At 43.8% G+C, this 24,621-nt stretch overlaps 1 protein-coding gene across 1 annotated transcript in view; it reads left to right on the forward strand.

Annotated features, from left to right (window-relative positions):
- The window catches only part of reck (reversion-inducing-cysteine-rich protein with kazal motifs), a 100,091-nt gene that overhangs the window by 45,606 nt on the left and 29,864 nt on the right, over nucleotides 1–24,621 (forward strand). Inside the window, exons 9-16 of the mRNA XM_084049023.1 lie at nucleotides 629–893; nucleotides 1,829–2,002; nucleotides 6,323–6,535; nucleotides 10,465–10,601; nucleotides 11,359–11,502; nucleotides 11,883–12,071; nucleotides 15,853–15,975; nucleotides 18,142–18,313. Coding sequence (XP_083905149.1) covers nucleotides 629–893; nucleotides 1,829–2,002; nucleotides 6,323–6,535; nucleotides 10,465–10,601; nucleotides 11,359–11,502; nucleotides 11,883–12,071; nucleotides 15,853–15,975; nucleotides 18,142–18,313 — 1,417 coding nt within the window. The remainder of the gene's footprint in view (nucleotides 1–628; nucleotides 894–1,828; nucleotides 2,003–6,322; nucleotides 6,536–10,464; nucleotides 10,602–11,358; nucleotides 11,503–11,882; nucleotides 12,072–15,852; nucleotides 15,976–18,141; nucleotides 18,314–24,621) is intronic.

Raw genomic sequence — 24,621 nt, forward strand, 5'->3', positions numbered from 1 at the left:
ACAACCATACACAGCCCGATAGACAATCAGTACAGTCACCTTTTGTAACACACCCATAGGCAGCATCATAGACAGTGAGTGTACATTTCAGTAGCAGATGTTGCTATTTCACCAACTGGTCGCAATAACATATAATCTCAATACAACGGAATGAGGTTTTGGGCGGACTTTATACTTGATTTTATTACCTTAGTAAACCTTTTCATAAACACTTTATGTTTTCAATCGCCAAGTCTTTTTGAAATCACCATGATATGCGTTTAGTAAATTATGGTCCCATTAATTAAAAATAATTATGATAAAGAACAGGGTATGTTTCTAGGGTGAGTTTCTAGCCCTCGCTGCGGTTGCAGCCAATAGCATTAATTTCCGTTAGCGTTTCGGACCGGATATAGAAAGATGGCGGATTTGAAATCGCTGAAAAACAGGCTTTAGAACGGCTCTGTAGAAACCAGGAGCGTGACTTTGTCCATTCGTTTGTACGGTCTATGGTCGGGACCTATTTTAATGTGTTTTTTATGAAATGATAGATTATCGATCATTTTTAATACTATACTCAGTTAAATTGATTAGTTTGATTTAACTGTTCCTCCCCTATAGTGTTGACCGTCCCTCCTGTCCCCTATAGGTCTGTACTGCTGTGACCGGGCGGAGGACACCCACTGCCAGGTGGCCTGCCGGAGGATCCTGCGCACCATGACCACGGAGCACGAGATCATGGAGGGCCTGATCGACGAGTGCGGCTCCCAGCCGCTCCCCCAGGACCCCCTGTGGCAGTGCTTCCTGGGCAGCGCCCACCCGCCCACCAAGACGGACGTGGAGGCCTCGCCGCCGGCCAAGATGGACTGCGCCAAGCTGCACTGCTGCTCCAAGGCCAACACGTCGCTCTGCAGGCATGTACCGTCCAAGACAAAAAAAAAGACAGAGGAAGCAGGTTGAAGTCTATTATGTCCAATGGAAGAGTGAACGTGAACACAGCTTCTGAACCATTCTTTAGCCCCGTGGTCCCTGAACTTTATATTGAACCCGAGCGCCACAAGCCACACATTCTTCCCAAGATTTTCATACTAAAATGGCTTTTTTCAACGAGACAAATCAGAAGAAAATCGACTTTATTATCAACCTTTCTCTGTCGTGGGATCTAACACCTGTAAACATAGGGCTTTCGCAAGATCTGCCGTCACCCACGTAGGAGTTTGTGGGTTTGTAGGATTTGTGTTCCGTTTCGCCTCTAGTGGCTCCAATTCGGATGGTTTACGTTTCTATATCAACCATCTTTGGTACCGTGTTGAACGTGACACCCTGTAAATTCATATGCATTTTGATTGGCTGGCAGTGTTTATATATTGTATCGTATCGTTGCAGGTTTTCCCCTGCTGTTCTCATTAATAACCCAGCAGATGTAGCTATTTCCCACTCCTGCTGGCTGCAGAAAAGCTAACACTCCATTCAAGTGAATGAGGTTTTGGCCAGACTTTACACTTGATTTTATTACCTTCGTAAACATTTTCATGAATATTTTATGTTTTCAATCGCTAGTTTAAAGTCTTCTTTTCAATTATCATGATATGATATTCAAATATTAATACATTAATTAATGATAAAGTAAGGTATGCTTCTAGGGCTTCTACTGGTTCTACCTAGTGAAGACCCGCCCTCGCTGCCCTTCCAGCCAATAATAGCATTAGTTTCCGGTTGCTTTTTCGGGGACTCGAAGTTCCAAGATGGTGGATTTGGTGGATTCAAAACGGCTCTGTAGAAACCAATCTGCTATGTCCATATATTTTTTTACAGTCTTGCCTCTCTCTCTCTCTTTCTCTCCATGCAGGGACATGTGCCAGGAGATCAGCACCAACTGGGGCACCCAGACGTGGCAGGAGTTCGACCAGCTGTGCGAGTACAACCCCGTGGAGACGGAGCTCATCACCTGCCTGGCCGACGTCAGGGAGCCGTGCCAGCTGGGCTGCAAAGACCTGACCTACTGCACCAACTTCAACAACAGGTCAGACTGCTCAGAGCTAGCGCCATCCATCACTGTACTGCAGCAACAATTATAGTGCTAACAACCAACCGTGCTGCAATTCGTTGCTTTCTGGGCTGAAACCTCTTATCTCCATATTACTTTTTGTGAATTTAATTTTAAATTAAAGGTAGGGTAGGTGATATATTTAAAAAAAAAAAAGGTTAAAGTACTATATTCTCATAGTAATCATTGCTAAACATTGCTTGTTCGGTCACAGGGGTCTCTCCAGCTCTTTAGTAAACAGAATATAGTACATTTTCAGGTAGGTGACAACATTCTGTTTAACTCATTCAGTGCCACATGACGTCTAAGACGTCACGTGGCCTGAGCGCCCTGAGCGCCACATGACGTCTAAGACGTCATGAAAAAAGAAATTTAAAAAATCAAACAAAAAAAAAATTCTGAACCCAGGATATCATGATTTGAAAATATTCTGCTCCATTCACTCTTTGTTTAACTTCTTACTTAAAAAGGCTGTATCTCGGCTCCTAAGCACTTTTTTTTTACAATGAATTTTGGCTGTGGCACTCAAAGCCAAACTGCCATAAATAAGCTGGGCACTGAATGAGTTAATAAAGAGCTGGAGGGACATGGGAGACTCCATGTACTGAACACTATAGCAATGAGTACTATCAGAATATAGAGCTATTTAACACTTATTTTTACCAAAGTAAATCACTATCACCCTATAACACTCATACTACAGCGTCACACAAAAAAGCATCAAAAGTAGCAGATCTGTGGCATTCTCATAAAATAGCGATCTACAAGCTCACAACACGTTGCAACGCGACAAGTTGTGAGCTTGTAGATTGGCAATTTTCAGTGTAGAGGGAAAAAATAGTGCAGACCAAGTGCAGCGCTAACTCAGGTCAAGTTTGCTGAGACTAATAAGAGGGCAACAACAACTCCAAATGTTGAGCAGGGCAACGATCAAGGACTCAGCAGCCCCCCCAACAGTGAAACGTATTGTCGCTGTCGGGCAGAAACATTTTTTTGTAAATTAACGCCCTTGATCATACTACAGTGTCACACAAAAGTAGCAAAAATAGCAGATATTTAAGCTCGAAACGATATTTTGCTTGCATTTGCTGCTTCGATGTTCCCTTTGAAGAACTAATGTCATTTGGAAAACCAACTGGAGATCTAAAAGTGTTATATATTTTTTTAACAAAGGAGCCCCCCCCCCCACTTCGGCCAAATGTAATGTTTTTTAGATGTTGATGATGGCACAGGGCGCTCCCGCTGTGGCATCGTGGGATTTGAAGTTCAGGCAAAAACACACTGTGTGTGTGGAAGTCTCTCCTCCGGTGTGCTTTGAAGAGCTCCGGTTGATCCCGGTGTGAGTCTGTGCCCCCTCACTGGGGGCTTCAAAAGCACGGGACCCCGCGCCGCACGGGGCCCCCGGGCTACAGAGCCCGCATCAAACACACATGAAGCTAGGGGTTGCGCAGCGTGTGTCTGTCTCTGTGTTGTGTGTGTGTGTGTGTGTGTGTGTGTGTGTGTGTGTGTGTGTGTGTGTGTGTGTGTGTGTGTGTGTGTGTGTGTGTGTGTGTGTGTGTGTGTGTGTGTGTGTGTGTGTGTGTGTGTGTGTCTGTGTGTGTCTGTGTTTTGTGTGTGTGCGTGTTCACTGGTATTAAAAACAAAACAAAAAACACCAAAGCATCGTGTGTGTGTGTGTGTGTGTGTGTGTGTGTGTGTGTGTGTGTGTGTGTGTGTGTGTGTGTGTGTGTGTGTGTGTGTGTGTGTGTGTGTGTGTGTGTGTGTGTGTGTGTGTGTGTGTGTGTGTGTGTGTGTGTGTGTGTGTGTGCGCGTGGGTGTGCATGTGTGTATGAAAGAGCCATCCTCAGGCCCTTCAAATAAGTCTCAGCTGATGCTGTCTGTGTGTGTGTGTGTGGCTTGAGAAGAAATCCCCTTGCCACACAGGGGTGAAGCTTAGGTCAGAACTCGGTGATAGGGTTATGAGCTTTTACATCTACTATTTTCAGTGTGCAACACCAGAGCACAACTAAGTATGAATCAGGCTTAATTCTAACCCTAAACCTAACCTCTAAATATCTTATAATAATAGAATCTTTTAAGCCATAAAGCAACCATTTCTCTTGTGAGGAGCAGAAAAATTGTCCTCACACACTATGTCTATTGTGGAAAGATTTAGACAATTTAGCCCATTAAGATAAGGGTCTTCAACTTTTGCAGGCGAAGGACCCCTTAGCTGAGAGAGAGATGAAGCAGGGACCCCGCCACTATATTGTATACATTTGGTTTGTGAATTAGATTTCATAGCTTCATACACTATCATCAGTGGTGTGTAAATATGTTAATGTCAATAATTGTACTTCGTCTGCTCTTTTTCTCCCTCCACACCAAACCTCTTTGCCGAAAATAGCAGATCTATAAGCACAGTGCCAAGCGTTGTGTGCTTGTAGATCTGCTATTTTTGGCTAATGTTCCCCTCAGAATAGTGATGCAAGGGTTCAAGTGGTTAGTGTAAAAAAAAAAAAGCTCCAGCCCCCCCCCCCCCCCCCCCCCCCCCCCCCCCCGTAATAACTCTGAGGACACCCTACATGTAGCATTTAAGAGATCGTGACATACTGTAGTAAACAAAGCGTCCGGTTGGCTGTGTTGGCGGGGGGGTGGTAGGGCTGGACGACCACACCCACACCTCAGAAACCTCGGCACGATGGAACCCCTCCAAACCCACCAATTAGCTGACTCACTTCAGACCAAAACCCTCCAATCAAAGATCAGAGAGGCTTCCTGGTTGGCCGGGATTAGAGGAAAACAGCCATCAGCTTTACCTCCTCCGTCTCTCTTAACCTCAAGAGAAGCTTCCCCGCCGCCTCAGGCTGCACACCAGCCACTGGCGTGTGTCCAATCAGTGTTGCCAGATTCTGCAAAAGAAATAAGCAACCAGGTCTATGAAAACCAAGCCCAAAAGAAGCGACTAGGCTATACGGCTATTTTCAATTTAATGAAGTCTTGAGATGGGGGGTCTGCAGACAAATACATATTAATCTGGGGGTCCTTGTCATGAAATGTTTAAGAAGCACTGATTTACAAACAATATTAGGAAACAAGGCCAAATAAGTAACTACCTATATTTACTTGGCAACTTTGCAGAAAAACAAGCCCAAAGTCTCTTATAATAAGCGGACATGACAACACTGTGTCCAATATGAAGACCAGTGATTCTCAACCATTTGGGCCGGGGACCCCTGGTGGGTGGTGAGGGTATTGCAAGGGATAAAAAAAAAGAAGAATGTAAAAAAATAGTTCATGGTATAAAGAGTCTTCTTTGTGATACAGGTAAATAGGTACTGTGTTGGTTCCACTGATCTGAGCTAGAACACAATCATCTTTAAACAATCAAATTCAATCTGTCTCATTTCAGGAACATTTAAAGACCAACAACAGACGCAGCTAAACTCTTCATGTATGATCTTCTCTCACCTAACATACTGTTTCATAACCTGGTCACAGACAAATCTGACAGCTTTGAAACCTATAGTCAGAATCAGAATCAGAATTATTGTCAGCTTTATTGTCACATCACAGGTTTTACAGAAGTAAAAAAAAGTGGGTGAAATTCGCTTTCAAATCTCTTTCCAAACAGACATCAAAAACACTTGACCAATAGCCCAATAGTTGTCACCGTTGCCATATAATTCAAAAGTACTTAGTGAGTAATTTTGATAGCTTTAAACATTTTGCAGATGCTTGTCTAATTTTTAAGGTCTTAAATGGGCTTGCCAGTTCATAGGGCGAAGGGAGAGTGGTGGCAGGCCATCAAGGGCAACTATCATAGTGTGTTTGGTCAAACAGTCTTCTCTGTTAGAGCCTCCCATCACTGGAATAGTCTTCCTACCGAATTAAGAGAGACCACCAATTATTTGACTTCAACCTTAACCCATTAAACCCGGGAAAGCATCTGTGTCATTTTAGATATTAGCGTTAGCGTCACTTCGTGCCATGCTGCGAGCTTGTACATCTGCTATTTTTTGAACATTTTTTAAAAATGTTGTGTTTGAATTATTATTATTATTATTATTTGCACAAATCTTCTCTTCTGGGGCTCCCTGGCACAAACATTTTCAGACGGTGGTCTGCGGCCAAATACATACAATTTGGGGGTCCTTGGCACGAAAAAGTTTGAGAACTACTGATTTAGAGAGCATTTGTAGAATTGGGTTAATGGGTTATTGCACAATAAACAAAGCTATTTTTATGTTGTTGTTATTGTTGTTTTTCATCACCTGCCATAAGTACCGTTTCCTCTCCTCTCCTCTCCCCTGCCAGGCCCACGGAGCTGTTCCGCAGCTGCAACGTGCAGTCGGACCAGGGGGCGATGAACGACATCAAGCTGTGGTCCAACGGCACCATCAAGATGCCCTTCATGAACATCCCGGTGCTGGACATCCGGAAGTGCAAGCCGGAGATGTGGAAGGCTGTGGCCTGCTCCCTCCAGATCAAACCCTGCCACAGCAAGTCCAGGGGCAGCGTCATCTGCAAGTATGTTGTACAGTAGCTGGACACTGTAGGGCAGTGGCTTTCAACCCTTTTCATATCGAGGTCCATTATTTATTCGGCATTTGAGCCACAAACCACATATTTTGTTATCATTGGATACGATTTTGTCCACAATTCCATGCTGTATTGATGTTGGTACCATTAGGAGAGAAAACAGGCAACATTGACAAAATAACAATTATTTAATTAAGTGATGCAGATGTTTAACAATAATTTAACTGTTGAGGGAGTAAAATGAAACCAAATGGACCCGTAAATACATTAATGATTTGTCTGGGTGCTTGACATGAAAACATTTCAGAACCACTGGTACATACAGCATATTGTTGCTGTCCTGACGTTTCCACCCGACAGAGACAATGTACTGCATGCTAGTACTTACAGTACAGGTTAACACACTGTATTGCATGCAGGGGTTGCACATACAGACTGAGTACTTCCAGGCTAGTAGGTACATGTTTAAGTACATAAAGGAAACATGCAATGGAACAAGGTCACATTAAAGAGGGCTGGGGTCGTGCTGACAGAATGGGTTATCTAACCCAGAAGGGGGGCTAGAGAGACCCATCTGTCCTCAGGGATTTAAAGCCCACCCGAAAACAGCCGATCTACAAGCTCACAACGCGTCGCGCTGCGACACGTTGTGAGCTTGTAGATCTGCTGTTTTCGGGTGCATGACATGGCACGAAACCAAGTATAAATCAGGCATTATTCACCACACAGCACACTACCTGTACTCCGTACGTCAACACCACTGTGTGTGCGTGTGTGTGTGTGTGTGTGTGTGTGTGTGTGTGTGTGTGTGTGTGTGTGTGTGTGTGTGTGTGTGTGTGTGTGTGTGTGTGTGTGTGTGTGTGTGTGTGTGTGTGTGTGTCTGTGTCTGTGTCTGTGTCTGTGTGTGTGTGTGCGTGCGTGCGTGTGCGTGTGTCTCTCTCTCTTTCTTTCTCTCTGCCTTTCTCTCGCTTACATTGGCATGTGACATTCAATCCGCAGACAGTATATAAATGTTTAATAACTAACATATTTGTGTAGCAGTGTGTCTGTTGTACCGAGCGTAGCGTGATGATTTGTTCAATTATGCTTTATTGGGGTGGGAATGACAAGAACAATATCAAAGTCACATATTATTTTGAACAATAACAACATGCGGTATGAATGGCTGTTAATAGCATTATTCGTAATAGTAATTTGCAGTGAAGCATGATGATGGCTGACACTTCGTCGCTAGTGTGGCGCTAGCGCTTACAAATCAAACTTGAACCGGATTAAAACGTTTTTCAGCGTCTCCAATGCCGCAGTGACGCATCACACGATCATATGTTATTGTTTCAAACCCCATATAATTCGATTACATCAAAGAAAAAAATCATTCTCATGAGATAAAAGCAGAGAATCCGGACACTCAAATGTACAAAGGAGGAAACAGACTTTATTATAATAAGAATTCCAACATGGTTGGACGCACGCAAAAACTCATTCTCGCTGTTAACCAGCTCCCTTGTGTTCTTTAACCCTATGCTTTTCATTTATCGTTGCCTTTGGGAAGAAAACCTTGTACCTTGTTTATTTTTATGGTTTTTTTTTCTTCGTAAATTACTATTACTCGTCATACCACAGTGTCACTCAAAAGTAGCACAAGCTCACAATGCGTTGCATTGTAAATGTGCTAATTTAGCTTTTTTGTAAATCGACTCTGTCGGGCCATGTCCAAAATTGTTACCAACGTAGCCAACGTTTTTCAATTGTATAAAGCATCACGTATAAAATAACTGTGATGCTGTATTAACACATTTCGCAGGGGACCCCCTGGAACCCCCTGAAGGACCCCTGGGGGTACCCGGACCCCACTTTGAGAACTACTGCTGTAGGACGATAGAGTTTGACTGATTGCTATGGGCTATCAGTGTGTGTTTGCGTGCATGCGTGTGCAGCAACATCAGCTATAAGAGGGTGTCATTTGTCATGTACACACATGGTGACGTGCTAATCCTCTCCTTGTGTTGAGTGACTGGTACAACCATCACATCTTTCAACAGCTTGGGAACATCAGAACAAGGCTGTGGAATCTCTCTGCGCAGCAAAAATCCTGTGTGTTGATTTAAAGGGGTATTTCAACCTCAAACAATACTTTTTATTTCTATAACATTTTCACCCCATGAAGCCTTGGATTCATGGATATTTTGTTTTTGTCGTATTTTAATATTTGTTGAATTGAAGTAAATAGCAGGCCAAGCTTAAAGGCAGGGTAAGTGATATTTTTTGGTTAAAACAAAAAGTATTTTGTTAAAAGGATAAAACACTATATTCTGATAGTAATCATTGCTATAGAGTGTTTGTTCAGTAACAGGAGTCTCCCTGTCTCTCCAGCTCTTTGATAAACAGAAAATACATTTTCCGGTAGGTGTCAAAATCTCAGCCAATCAGGAGAAAGTACCCATTTTTAAGCTTAATTTGTATAGTGTTCCATTTCCAATTTTGTCTGCTCATTTCTTAGTGTCATCACTTCCAATTTCACTTGTTTAATCTGTATCCTGATTGAGTTCTCTGTCCTGATTGGATAAAATTGGAAATGAAAATGCATTATCTGTTTAATAAAGAGGTGGAGAGACAAGGAGACTCCTGTTACTGAACAAACACTCTATAGCAATGAGTACTATCAGAATATAGAGCTATTTAACACTTATTTTAACCAAAGCAAATCACTTACCCTACCTTTAACAAGAGCAATTACTATATTTAAAACATTCACTTACAGTATATCCTGGACAGTAGTAGACCTCCTTGGAATACACTGTATTGAATACAGTTGTTTAGTTCATACATTATTTTGTATAGAGCAACTACAGTTGCAACTCAGGTCCGTTTCAAGAATAGAGGGTTTAAAATAATGGATGAGGGTCTGGTAGCTGAACAGCAGACAGTCTGCTGCTGTCTTCCTCCTGTCAAAACTACCTCAATCTCGAGTCCATCGTGGTGCATCTGACTTTGTCGAGCGTCTATATGAACACGATTGGCCCGAGTTTGGGGGAGGGAAGCCGGGCCGAGAGGATTTGTCACTGTACGTACTCCTACTGGCTGGGGGGCGGCACCTGTCAGCAGGGAGTGTTGAGCGGGAGGAGTAGGGCGAAGGCTCTACGTCCTCCCAGTGGGGGCTCCTCACTGGCAGGTGAGTCAGTAGGATACTAGTCTCGCGTAGCCAGACCCCACAGAAAATGAAAAACAGCGACCTCTGCTGTTTGTGATTTAATCTGTGGGGTCTGGAGGGAGGCAAATGGGAAGCCAGTGCGCAGGGAAACCCCTGTTTCATGTCTGCCTTCAGCGCATCACTTCCGGTTGGTGCGACTACGTTTTCATTCCCACTAACAATATTTCTACACGGAACACTAACACCACTTCTCCCAGAGAACATGGATGGTTTTGGTTATAAGCCCACTTGTTTCTATGATGAAAGAGTAATTTAAAATAAGAATATCTTTCCGTGGTTTTGTCCGCTCCGAGGACGCTATTGTTAAATTAGTTTCGGCTAGTTTCGAGGGGGGAAGGGTGGATGGACATGTGAATCCCGCCCACTACATTTGATTGGGTAAAGCGCGGCCTACTTCCTGATCTGAAGGCACGCCCACTTGTAGCCAATGTGCACACGTTATGACGAACCTCTCCGACAGATTCCACCGCAGGGCAGAATCTGTTCTTGAGAGATTAGTAGGATACAACAGCAGTGACAACACACAAACGTGTGTGGGGAGGAATTAATTGACATGGCGACTAAATTGGGGAGAAAATTGGGTAAAAAGATAAAACAAATCTGCTGTGGGGTAGGTAATGATGGATGGAGGTGGATGGAGGTGGGATGATAACATCAGATACAGATAACAACTGGACTGATCCACTCTCCTCTCCTCTCCTCTCAGGTCAGACTGTGTGGAGATCCTGCGTCAGTGTGGGGACAGGAAGCGGTTCCACGAGGGTCAGAGTCCAGAGAGGATCTGTGACCTGCTCTCCCCCAACGACGATGCGGACCGCTGCATCCCCCTAGACACATACCTCAGTGAGTACACACACTCTCTCTCTGTGTGTGTGTGTGTGTGTGTGTGTGTGTGTGTGTGTGCGCGCGCGTGCGTACACTTCACGTCCAGCCCTCACACTGGATTCATAATTGTAATTTCTTAGAAAGGCCATCTCAGACACATGTAAAAACGTATAATATATATTTTTAAAGGAATGGTTCTGGACATACAAGGTTTCCACCTGACAGCAACGATATAGGGAGGACTGGCGGGTGTACGCTGTTCTATACGGTCGCCTTGCTGTAATAAAAGATGTAATAAATCTATCCTCATCTCCACAAAAGCAGCAACTGCTACATACATACATACCTCAGAAATGTTCCTTGTAGGAAGAAATTTATAAATAATTAATAATGTGACAACGTTGGCTTATATCATTGCTGTCGGGCAGAAACCTTGTATCTCCATATTTCAATTTTCTTTGTGTGTTTTCTTTCTGTGTAAATGAATGCCCTTTGTCCCTTAAATTAATACTTTGTCATACTACAGTGTCACACAAATATAGCAAAAATAGCAGATCTACAAGCTCACAACGCGTCTTGATGCGACACATTGTAAGCTTGTAGATCTGCTGTTTTTGCTATTTTTGAAAAAAATAAATATATATATATATAGTCAAAGTGATTAAGTGTGTCTGCAGGTTTTATAAATATTGAACTAACCACACACACACACACACACACACACACACACACACACACACACACACACACACACACACACACACACACGTCACAGTCCCCAGTCCCCTAGGCAACGACATCGTGGAGGAGGTGATCCACCCCTGTAACCCCAACCCGTGTCCCAGCAACCACCTGTGTCAGGTCAACAGGAAGGGTTGCCATGACGATCTCAGCTGTCAGCCATACTTCTGTGTACCAGGTAAACAGTTTCCCCCCAAAAATAACATTTTCAGCTCCAGAGCCAAAACCAAATTAAATATCTTCGCTGAAAATAGCAGATCGACAAGCTCGAGCTTATCAATCAGTTATTTCCCACAAAGGTTTTCCCAGAATACGGATGCTGGGGTTTAAGTAGTTAATAATGTGAGCTTGCAGATCTGCTATATTTCTGCTATTTTCAGCAATTTTTATGATGACCTAAAACCTTCACGTTGTATAGTAATACAAACGTGTGCGTGTGTGTGTGTGTGTGTGTGTGTGTGTGTGTGTGTGTGTGTGTGTGTGTGTGTGTGTGTGTGTGTGTGTGTGTGTGTGTGTGTGTGTGTGTGTGTGTGTGTGTGCGTGTGCATGTGCGTTCAGGCTGCAAGCTGGGTGAGGCCTCGGACTTCCTGGTCCACCAGGAGTCTCGCATCCAGGTGCCCCGGCGCAGCGCCCCCGCAGGCTGCTTCGAGGTGTGCAGCTGCGGCCTGAGCGGCCGACTGGAGAACTGCGCCGAGATGCCCTGCGTGGACACCAGCAAGACCTGCGTCATAGGAGGGCAGATGAAGGGTGAGAGAAGGAAGGACCCCCCCCAATTTGAGAGCCAGTGGTCTAATGAACTAACTGTCTGTCTGTCTGTCTGTCTGTCTGTCTGTCTGTCTGTCTGTCTGTCTGCATTGTGAACTGTTGATTTAAGGGTTACATATCTGCCTCTCTATCAATGTATTGGTGCTAGTGAATGTACTTCAAAAGCAGTGTTGCGTGTAGGTTCGCACATAGGCCAGCAGGGGCCAGTAGTTATCTGACTTTTAAAGTGCCAGTCCCGCTTCCCTCCCAAGTGTTCCTTACAGTACGTTCTGCACATCCCCAATTAACAAGCATTAACAACAGTGTTTTTACAACTGCATCTGCTGTTGTGCCGTTGTTGCACTCGCCGGATCCAGTTTGGACGCAGCAGGCCACGTATCTCGGACAGGGTGTGATGTCACAGTTAAGAATTGGCAAGTAGATTGGGGGTCTGTGGCATAATGCATTGGTTCTCAATGTGGGGTCCTGGGAGCCCCAGGTGTCATTGGGAGGGTTCCAGGGGGTCCCTTATGCATCAAAAGTAGTTAATCATGGTTAATGGTTAATAGTTTAACCACTCTATCCATTTATAATGTTGGCTATTCTAAAATAGCAGATCTCACAGCGCGTCACTTCGTGCCGCACTGCAAGCTTGTACATCTGCTATTTTTTTAAATATTTGAGAAATATCGAAAATGTTTGGTTTCCCTGGCACAAAACCTTTTGAGATGAGGGGTCCGCAGCCAAATACATATCAATTTGGGGGTCCTTGACACAAAAATGTTTGAGAACCACTGGTCTAGAGTGGTTAAAACACATTGGTGTCCAGCCGGATGATGAGGCGTTGTTGTTCTGGTATTAAATCTTCCCCCCAAAATCCCCCCGACCTCCTGTGTGTGTGTCCCTGCATGTGTTTCTCCATCAGACAGTGTTTAGGAGGGAGAAGAAGGCAACCAACCACATGTTGGCATTTCCTTCCTGTGGTCACACTCTGCTTCTGCACACACAAACGTCACTACATGAAATAAACTATTCTCTCTCTCTCTCTCTCTCTCTCTCTCTCTCTCTCTCTCTCTCTCTCTCTCTCTCTCTCTCTCTCTCTCTCTCTCTCTCTCTCTCTCTCTCTCTCTCTCTCTCTCTCTCTCTCTCTCTCTCTCTCTCTCTCTCTCTCTCTGCCCCCTTGTGAGCAGAGACAATATAACCTCCATGGGGGGAAAAAAAGCTTTCTGTCTCCCCTATGCTGTTCTCCCATTCAGAATTCCTGCCGTCTGTCTCTCCCATGTCTCTGTCTCTCCCAGCTTTCCTACCGTCTGTCTGTCTCGACCTCTTCCGGGTGAACAAACAACTGCTGTCACATCCAAATAACTGTCACTGAAAAAGCAACCGTTTTGACACTGGAAACGTGAAAACGGTTCAGGTTGGGGTTATAGGATTAGACATGTAAATGTTAGGTGTAGGGGATTAGAGATAAGAGTTATGTCTGATTTTACACTTAGTTGCGCGCTGGTGTGGTGCACTGAAAAACGCGTCGCAGTGCGAAAATTGACTGGCAATACCGTCAGTCCGTCACATAAAACACACTACTACGGCGTTGTTTTACTAACAACAGACTGCTTTTGCTTTTTAATAACACAATCAAGAACGACACTTTCCCTTTCCCTCTCTTGACAAGCAAGATCGTAAACATTGACTAATCAACAAACTGTCACAGGCAATTAACCAGGCTTTGCTGATACGGCAATTTTAATAACAGAAATCTTTTTAGACGCAGAATCGCTGTGCGCTCAGGTTGCAATGTAATATCAAATAGCTTAAACATAATAGAATTGCCGCACAGCCGCACACACAGTGGCCAGCAGGCTATGGCACAGAGAGACACATTAGAACAAGGCTACAGTATACGTTTGGCAAGGCACCGATTATCAGAACATATGTATATATATATACGTATGGCAGTTGCAGTAGGCTATAGCAGTTGGCATGGCAGCCCATCAGAACATTAACAGTTTGGCACAGCTGCAAAACATGTTGCTTAATGATATTGATAATCGTTACACAGCAAGTCAAGAACAATTTCTTCTTTACAAAACCCAATAGCCAGGCAATACCCATTCCAGTTCAATAGAGCTTTTAACCAAATAAATTAGCTACATTATTACCTCATAATATTCCAAATGTGCTCTTGCTCCGGGTGACGATAATGAATTCCCTCATGTCAACAACTCGATAGACTCCAGCTGAGGCTCTTCATTTACACATTCAGGTGGTGATGTATCAACGCTAGTTGCTTCCGTGCTTTTCTTTGATTTGGGCCCAGCAAAGAAATCATATCAATCATGTGTAATGATTGATATGCCATGTTGAGTGCCATGTTGTAAACAACCTGTTCACTCAATGAGGATAGCTTGTCAACACTAAACAGGAAACAGCGGACAGATGGGAGATGCTGATTAGTATGTAGGTAGTATAAGAACATTTATTTCTTAAATAGGCCTATTTTCTTATATTCCCCAATCCAGTCCCACTTTTACAATGAAAAACGTGACAGACTTGTTTTTAGCGGTGCCAACCGCTCTACACTTGACTTTGTCCGTATGTCCGTCCGTCCGTCCGTCCGTCCGTCCGTCCGTCCGTATCAGCACGGGATGAGCACGGCAAAGAAGCAACACATACAAACACACGCACACACACACACACACACACACACACACACACACACACACACACACATGGAGCTTGCCTCTGCCATCTCTCCTCTTATTGCCCACACGTGCCACTGCTTATCAAAGAGGGGTGCAGGCCAGGGACCCCCAGCGTATGTTATGTCCGTGGAAGCACGGGATGAGCACATTATGTCCGTGGAAGCACGGGATGAGCACGGGATTTTAAACAGCTATAACTCCTGTTTGCAGCATGCCACCAAGTCCAAATTTGGTATGTGGACTTAGACCACCAATAGGGACGAGCATGAATTGCTGAAGTTATCAAAGAGGGGTCCAGGGACCCCCAGCGCCCGTATGAGCACGGGATTTTAAACAGCTATAACTCCAGTTTGCAGCATGCCACCAAGTCCACATTTGGTAATGTATGTGGACTTAGACCACCAATAGGGACCAGCATGAATTGCTGAAGCCCCGCCCCCTCTGTCTTCCCATTGGCTGGCCTTCAAACAGCCATAACTCAAGTTCGCAGCATGCTACGGAGTTCAAATTTTGTACATGGCCTCAAACCACCAATAGGGACGAACTGTAATTACTTAAGCCCCGCCCCCTCTGTCTGCCCATTGGCTGGGCTTTAAACAGCCATCATTCCAGTTTGCAGCATGCTACCAAGTAACAATTTGGTACGTGGACTCAGACCACCAATAGGGACGAACTGCAATGAGTTAAGCCCCGCCCCAAAGGCACCGCTTTCTTCACACAGGGTGTGATTTTTTTTTTATCATTCGTTCATTCTCAACGTACCTCAACCTCCTGCCCAAGGGGGGCCGATACCTGGGGAAGGGAGGGGAGGCCGCTAGTTCCCGTGGCTGTGTGTGTGTGTGTGTGTGTGTGTGTGTGTGTGTGTGTGTGTGTGTGTGTGTGTGTGTGTGTGTGTGTGTGTGTGTGTGTGTGTGTGTGTGTGTGTGTGTGTGTGCGTGCGTGCGTGCGTGCGTGCGTGCGTGCGTGCGTGCGTGCGTGCGTGCGTGCGTGCGTGCGTGCGTGCGTGTGTTTGTGTGTTTGTGTACAGGTCATGGTTTAAATGTTTATATCCTCACAAGTAATATAAACCTGTGTGTGTACAGGTCATGGGACATCCTTCATGGTAGACTGTCACCAGTGTTCGTGCTTCGCCGGCAAGGCCGTCTGCTCCACCCGAGAGTGTCTGACCGACAACAGCTCCGACGAGCAACGCAGGAAATTCACTGGTATGTCTGTATGTCTGTCTGTCTGTGTGTCTGTGTGCGTGTGTGTGGGTGACAGGACCCTTAGATCGTGTCAATGGTCATGTCTCACCTAGACACAGGATCTACCACAAATTTTGACCTGAAGATCAAGATTCAATTTATCCCCTGAGCAAGCAGGCAGGCTATATTAGCTCAATGGTAAAAAAAAAGAAAAGAAAAAAAAGGACACTGTGTTCAAATCCGGGGTAGAAGAGTAAAGTTACATGGTGCAGCTTTACCACTTCACTGTCCGACTGTGACTATATGTACAGTACACTCATTCAGAGATACAGTGCAGATTCTAGGGGGGGGCGATGGGTTCTTGATTCTTCCTCTCCTGCTGTTGAAATTTTAATTAGAAGATGAGAAGAGTGGGTCCTCCAGCACAACAACAACAAAGCAATCCATCAACACAGAGCACATAACATAACATCAATAAGGACATGCAACCAGTGATGGAAGAAGTACCCATATGCTTTACTTAAGTAAAAGTATCAATACCAGATTGTAGAAATACTCAGTAAATGTCCGGTATTCAACATTTACTTGAATAAAAGAACAACAGTCAAAATATACCGAAAAGTACCAAGAGTAAAAGTACTCTTTATGCAGACTCTCTCATTTCACAAGTTTTCAAAATGTATACACTTGTAGATCTGCTGTTTTCAAAGTATATAGGGCTAAAGTGGTTAATGTATGTTTTTTAATGAATATCTGAATCTACAAAGCAACTAGAAACTAAGGTTTTCAAATAATTGTAGTGGAGAAAAGTACAATATATAGTAGAAGTAGAAATATAAAGTATTGAGAAATGGACATACTCAAGTAAAGTAAAAAAACATACCTCAAAACTGTACTTAAGTACAGTACTTGAGTAAATGTACTTAGTTACTTTCCACCACTGCATGCAACACACAGTAAGGACTCTCCCACCATCACCAACTAAATCCACTGAACACTAAAGCCTGATCATGTCATTCAGATTATTATGACACCTGAATTTCCCCACAGGGATCAATAAAGCCGCATTATGGAAATAACTCCTTGGTGCTTTATTGTGTGTTTTATATCCTCGGTGATGCTATCTATGACTGTATGTCAGGAAAGTGCTATACTGTGCTCTTTTTTTAATGTCACCAAATAAAATCAATCAATCATATTTTCAAACTGGCATTATAAAACGTCCTTGTCTCATATCATTCGTCCCTCTCTCACTCACTCACTCTCTCTCTCTCTCTCTCTCTCTCTCTCTCTCTCTCTCTCTGAGTTGAGGAAAATACGTCTCTGCCCGGTGGAAACCTCATATGTCCAAAACCGTTGCTTTTCAGGATTCAAATTCCAAAATATTAAAAGTAGCAGATCGACAAGCTCAGAACGCGTCGCTTCTCGCCGCGTTTCGAGTTTGTAGATCTGCTACTTTTGATGCTTTTGTGTGACGCTGTGGTATGATCAAGTAGGGCGTTAATTTACGACAAAACACAAAAAGTTGAAATATGGAGATAAGAGGTTTCTGCCCCGAAAGCGACGACATGCATAAAATAACTGAATTTGAGGTTAAATGGGAACACTAGGCCTTCCCCTGAGACCCCAAATGACATCCTCTCTCTCTCTCTCCCCCCCTCTCTCCTTATTTCTTTCTCTATCGCTCTAATTACTCTTTCCCACTCTCTCTCTGCCCCCCCCCCCCCATTCCTCCCCTTCTCAATCTCTCCTTCTCTCTCCTTCTCCTTCTCTCTCTGTTAAGAAGGGTTTGCTTCGGTGCTTTTAAAGTTGTTCTACTATGACTGCTAAAATGTAGTTTTATTATTTATCGTTCTGTTTTGCTGTTTATTTTGACCTGTAAAGCAGTGGTTCTCAAAGTGGGGTCCGGGGACCCCCAGTGGTCCTTGGAGGGGATCCAGGGGGTCCCCAGCGAAATGTGTTACGTTGACTATTGACTAGCAGATGTGCAAGCTCACAGCGAGCTTATATCCAAATACATATCAATGTGGGGGTCCTTGGCACAAAAGACTTTGAGAACCCCTGCCGTAAAGCACTTTGGTACAATGTGAGTTGTTTTTAAAATTGCTGTAATAAATACATTTGATTTGATTCTCTCCCCCTCTCTCTCTCTCTCTCTCTCTGTCTCTCTCTCTCGTCCTGTGGCAGGTCTTCCGTGTGGCTGCGCAGACCAGTTTGTACCGGTGTGTGCCAGTAATGGCCGCACGTACCCCAGTGGCTGTGTGGCCCGCTGCATGGGCTTCAGCCACTACGTGTTCGGACACTGCCGCTTCAGCCAGCCCTGCGCCACCGGCACCAACCCCTGTCAGAGGAGCCAGAGGTTAGTAGTGTGTGTGTGTGTGTGTGTGCACGCGCGTGTGCATGTGTAAACTAAAATATCACTGCTGTCGGGCAGAAACCATGCATCTCCATATTTAAACTTGTTATGTTTTTTTGGTAAATGAATGCCCTACATCATACAAGAGTGTCCCACAAAAGTAGTGAAAAGCTCACAACGTATCGCATCGTGACGCGTTGTGAGCTTTTAGATAGGCTATTTTCACTATTTTATATTAGTTTTTAAATTAGTAATAAAAAGGAACGATTGTGGACATACAAGGTTTCCACCCGATAACGACGATATTATATTACTATTCTACTTACTTTTTTTGTTAAAACACTTTAGAAAAGATCTAAAAGCTCACAACTTGTATTTTCACTATCCGCCGTACAATGAAGTTCGTACGGCAGCTTAGGTGATGAAATATTTTCTGTTAAATGTTATTTTGTGGTTTTTGTTTTGTTTCACATGAAAGCAGGAGGAGTCAGAGCTACAACTTTAGCATGACCCGACAGAGAGAAGCACAGCTTATGCTGTAGCAGTGGTTCTCAGACCTTTTCATGTCAAGGACCCCTAAAATGTATGTCTTTTTCCGCGGACTGAAACGGTTTTGTAGAGACCCTACGAGAGAAGTTTTGTGTAGTTGAAATTCTTCTAAATGATTCCAAATTGCTTGTACCAGTAGATCGGCAACTTTTGAAAAGCCTAAGTGACTAAACAACAGATGTTGATGCTTTAATAACTCGTCTAGCAGTGCTGTCGAACCCACTGGCTTATGTGGAATATTTTTGAGCTGGGAGCGTGTGATAAGGATGTTTACACATACTTAGCAGTGTCAAAATAATTCATGCCGTGTGTCAAAATAATTGACTGTAATTTGATATGTATGGCAAAATGTACAGCGAGTCTTTATTGGATTAAAAAAAAAACAGAATTAGAAGCAGAGGCCGGGCTTCATTTTGCAGTAATGACTGAATCACTGTACTTTATACTGTACTGCTCATTACACACCTAATAACAAGCCAAATCTATCATTTGACAAGAAAAATCCATTTAGTGTATTAACGATATGGCTTCCATGAGGATCACGGACTCCATATAATTGCCGTCGGGCAGCAACCGTATCTCCGTATATCAGCTTTTTATGCTTTTTTTGTAAACTAGAGGTTCGGGCATCTAGAGTTCAGGCCGCTACACGGCCCTCACATCTACGTCGCACCGCCGATCCGACCAATATGTCTGAGTCATAGTGTCGGGGGCTTTCAAATCAAATCATACTTTATTTATAGAGCACATTTCCATCGACCAAGGTCGAACCAAAGTGCTGCACCGAGCACATTAAAATACAGACAGAAAAAGAGAAAAGAAATTAAAACAGAGAAAAAGAAAGAAGAAAATACATTGAACATGACACAAGGAAATATAACAACATATCAATATGTATGGCATATCAAAGGTTTGCCGTGAGGGCCAGGGTATTTACACGGTCAAACAGCATTAAAAGCTAGCGAGAACAAATGAGTCTTTAGTAAGGATTTAAAAACCTTGAATGACTGAGCAGAGCGAATGTACAGTAGCCTGACTCTCAGCCTGAATTTTCATTTCGTTTCACTCCATTATTCAGTCTGAAAGCCCTCTCAGTGCAACCGTTTTCTGAGATGGGACTCTTTGGCATTGGTTCATACTGGATTATCCCGATCCCGATTGGGTCATTTAGATTTGCAAACGAGAAAACCCCGCCTTCCACAGCATCACCAGACCCTGAATGAGAGGCTAGCGATTTCGTGGGCTGCATGGAGCCAGACTAGAGCGAATGTGGAGTTTCAGGGTGTTTCAGAGTCTGGGGCTGGCCACCATGAAGGTTCAGTCACCTCTGAGTATTAGGCACAACCAGGAGCGACTGGTCAGCCGATCTCAGGGCTCTGGTTGAGATGTATGGCTGAATGAGATCAGACAAATATGGAGGGGCCAGCCCATTTTGGGCTTAAAAACAAACAATAAAATCTTAAAATCAATTCTAAAACAGACGGGGAGCCAGTGGAGTGAGGCGAGGACTGGGGTGATATGGTCACTCTTTTTCTTGCCAGTGAGGAGTCGAGCGGCAGCATTTTGCACAAGCTGTTGACGTTAATTAATTAAGCCTCGAAGGATTAAAGGCGTGGGTGACTCTGTCTAGGTCGGATGGGGGCAGACAGGCTTTTATCAGGCTTTTTAACCCTTTAACTGCCAGAGATTATTTCTGAAAATTTCTAGCCAGTGCCAGAGATTTTTCATTGAAAAAAAAAAAAGTACTTAGGAGCAGAGATGAATATTTTTTAAGTTTTAAGTTAAAAAGGAAGTGAAAAAAAAAAAAAAAAACTTTTATTTTGATTTTTTTTTCACTTCACGTAGATCTACGCGATTGGCACGTGGCGGCTTTAAATAGGTTCACGTAGATCTACGTGATTGGCATGCAATGGGTTAAGTTGGAAAAAAATTGCTTTGACCACAGAACTGATCTGCTTGTGAAATTTTAAATTGCTGTCAAAAGTCACATCAAGGTTCTTAACTGAAGACTGGATATTGGCACTGAGGGGACCGAGCTGGGTCATAGCCATGATTGAAGATGATTAATTCGGTCTCGCTTTCATTCAGTGTTAAAAAAAAAACTGCAACTGCTAAACTGAGTCAATGCTGTTCGCATTCAAATGCAGGTAAAGATGAACATCGTCAGCGTAGCAATGAAATTAAATATTTTGCTTTTTAATGAGTGTACTTAAGGGAAGCATATACAGCAAAAATAGGATGGGACCTAGGATAGACCCACAGGTGAGAGGGACCACACTTCAATAGAATTCACCTTTTCATCAGTATATGCCCATATATGGGCTACTGGACGGCAGGCACCGCACTCCGTTGAGTCTTTGCCGACGTGCATGCCGAGTTGGTCGGTCAGTCGGTGCCGTATATGCACATGACCATATACTGTATGGGCAAAGCGGTCCAATCTGTTGTGGCTCTAGTCTGGACAACCGGATCTCTGTATCTGTCAGTCTTTGTCCCTTTAATGCCCATAAATGGAGATTGCTGATGTCATCAGTATATGCACATATATGGGCATGCCCCTTTTGTGCCCATGGAGCTGACTGATTTTATTGCGCCTGATGTTGAGGACAACCAGCTCAGTGGCCTTGTGGTTAGAGTGTCCGCCCGGAGACTGGGAGGTTGGGGGTCGATCCCTGGCAGGCTCATACCAAAGAAATATGGGGCATCAAGCTGCCTCACGCTACAGAAAACAGGAGATAGGCTCCTGCCTTCACTATTTTAAACTGGACATACAAGGTTTTCACCCGACAGCTAGAGGATTTCAGCCCAATCGGACCACCATTGACTATGGAATTAAAGATTTAAAACGTTAAATATAAAACCATGTGAAATTGTTGTTACTGCCTCTGCCTTTTACCAGCGGCGTGCACAAGAAATGTGGCGCTGACTGTGCGGACAGACTCGCAGACCCTCTTCTAGACGGTTCGTATCCTAGCGTGTGAGAGATTCATTCACTAGCTAGTAGCTGACAGGTTTCCTCTTCCATTAGCAATGTAAACAGAATTAGCATTAAAAACAGTGTGTTACTAAGAAAAGCCTAACATGTTGATGATTGCTTGCGTGTGCGCGTGCACACGTTGAGGAGGCTACACAACCTAATAGTGTCCCACAGTCGCACGAACACAGGTGGCGAGTCTAGAATATCGAACAATCAATTTGAAAAGTAGGACTGGCCGTGCAATGCATAACAATAATGTTCCAAATCCCAGACTTATCCCTGCGTGGTTTCCTGTCTATTTGTGTTCTCTTGCCTTGTTCCATTCCCTCAAATGTTAAACTGGACCCGACATGGATTGAACCCCTGTTAATCTCTCTCTCCAGGGTGTCCTTTCATAAGAAATAGCCTGGGGTGGCATAAAAAAGAAGAAAATACGTTACCAATTGTGCCCAGTTTCCCAAATAAGCGAAAATAGTGGGTCTACAAGCTCCCAAAGCTTGTAGGTTACAAACACCTATAACGACATGCCCAAAATACTGATGACAGGTTGAAAGTGGCTGATAAATGTATGGTTGCAGACAAGAAAAAAACAACGCATATCTATAACATGTGTCATATGTCCCATGCAGAATTGGACGGAGTGGACTAAGATTCTCTCTCTCTCTCTCTCTCTCTCTCTCTCTCTCTCTCTCTCTCTCTCTCTCTCTCTCTCTCTCTCTCTCTCTCTCTCTCTCTCTCTCTCTCTCTCTCTCTCTCTCTCTCTCTCTCTCTTAGCTGTGATTGACAGGGAGTGTGTTTTTACAGGTGCTGGTGGCCATGACTGCCGGGGGGGTAAACGGTCCTCCAGGCCTATATATCAGTGCGGAGTATTTTTTTTTTACCCCCCCCCCATCCATCCATAATACAATGACCCCCCCTCCTCTCTTGCACTGCACTTGATCTCTCTGGGACCGCTGATAATGTACATGGACATAACTGTGACATCATTTAACCCATTAAAACCAGGATCTGTGTCATTTTAGATTTCAGCTATATACTGTATGTATAGCAACATAAGTTTTTCAGAAAACTCTTAGGATTTAGAACAGTGGTTTTAGAACAGTGCTTCTCAAAAATAGCAGATGTACAAGCTAGCGGCGCAGCACGAAGTGACGTGCTGCAAGCTTGTACATCTGCTATTTTTGAACATTTTCTAAAACTCTTGAAAGTGTTTGAAAATAACAATTTAGATTTTTTTTTTAACATTGCAAATTACAACATGATGACTCATCATGTTGTAATTTGCAATGTTAAACCCACAATCAATCCTCCATTTCAAGGCAACACAGAAAGGGGGGAACTTTTTTCTTATTTCCACACAACTCCTTTATGCTATATTAATGACATAGTTAAATATTGAAAATGGGTGGATTTCCCCTTTAAGGGCGCCTCGCCTTGACCTCCAGTTTGTCTGCACCCGTTGAACACAAGCACACATCTGACACAAACATTCTCTCTGATTCACCTGACGAAAGCTGAAAGAAAACTCTTCCATCCATCCACACACGCACACGCATACGCACCCCACACACACACACACACACACACACACACACACACACACACACACACACACACACACACACACACACACACACACACACACACACACACACACACACACACACACACACACACTGCTGTCACTTGTGAATCCACCTACACTCTTTCACTTGCTGAAAATCGGTTTACAGAAAGTAACACATCGTTATTGTGACACTTGCTGTCAATTCAGTCTAGCCAGTGCTATTTTTTTCTTATCTCTGCTGCTCGTATTATTATTTCTGAACGCATACAGTAAATGGATCGTATCGACGTCCTGCATATCTTCTCTACAAATTAACTGTCAACAAACTCTTTGTGAGAAACTTAGCACTGGCGCGGACAGACAAACACTTTTGTATGAATAGGCTGGGTCAGTGCTTAGCCAAACCTTTTTAATTTCAAGGACCCTCTTAAGTTCCGCCTTCAGCATCCTTCTCCACAATGTACACCAGTGGCAATTTTCACCAGTGCCACAGTTGCCAAATCGTACAGCATGGCTGGTCTCGCTACCAGTGGCGTCGTTAGGAGTGGGCTTCGGTGGCTATAGCCACCAATGTTTTGTCCAAAGCCACCAATAAAAAAAAATTAAAAATTAAAAAATGTAAAGTTTTTTTTTTTTTTGGGAATTACCTATATATCTATCACCCTAACCTAACCCTACCCCTACCCCTAAAACCGAAATAAAGTAACAAAAAACGGGGAAAAAAGCACCCTAATCCGCGAAATCCGCGGAAAAAAATCTCGCGCGCGCGCGGGAAGAGGGGCACATGCACGCGCGCTGCGCGCGCGTGCATGTGCCCGTTGCCTGCGGGGCTAAGCCCCCGACCTAGTAGAGACCTAGCGACGCGTCTGCTCGCTACCGTCTAATGTCCTACAGTAGTTGCTGGTTCCCTTTTGTCACAAATAACTCCTGACACTTTCCTCCATCCGCTCCACCCTGCCTGCACTCTCTTCCACACTCCCCAATTACTTTGGATAGTTGACCCCAGCAGTGGTGGAGAAAGTACTCTGATATTTACTTAAGTAAAAGTATCAATACTGCAATATAGAAATACTCTGTTACAAGTGAAAGTCCGGAATTAAAAATGTACTTGAGTTAAAGTACAAAAGTATTGGTATCAAAATGTACTTAAAGTACCAAAAGTAAAAGTACTAAAATGTTTGAAAATAGCAGATCTACAAGCTCTTGTTGTGAGCTTGT

Source organism: Gymnoscopelus microlampas (assembly GCF_963454915.1).
Source record: "Gymnoscopelus microlampas genome assembly, chromosome: 22".
NCBI lineage: Eukaryota > Metazoa > Chordata > Actinopteri > Myctophiformes > Myctophidae > Gymnoscopelus > Gymnoscopelus microlampas.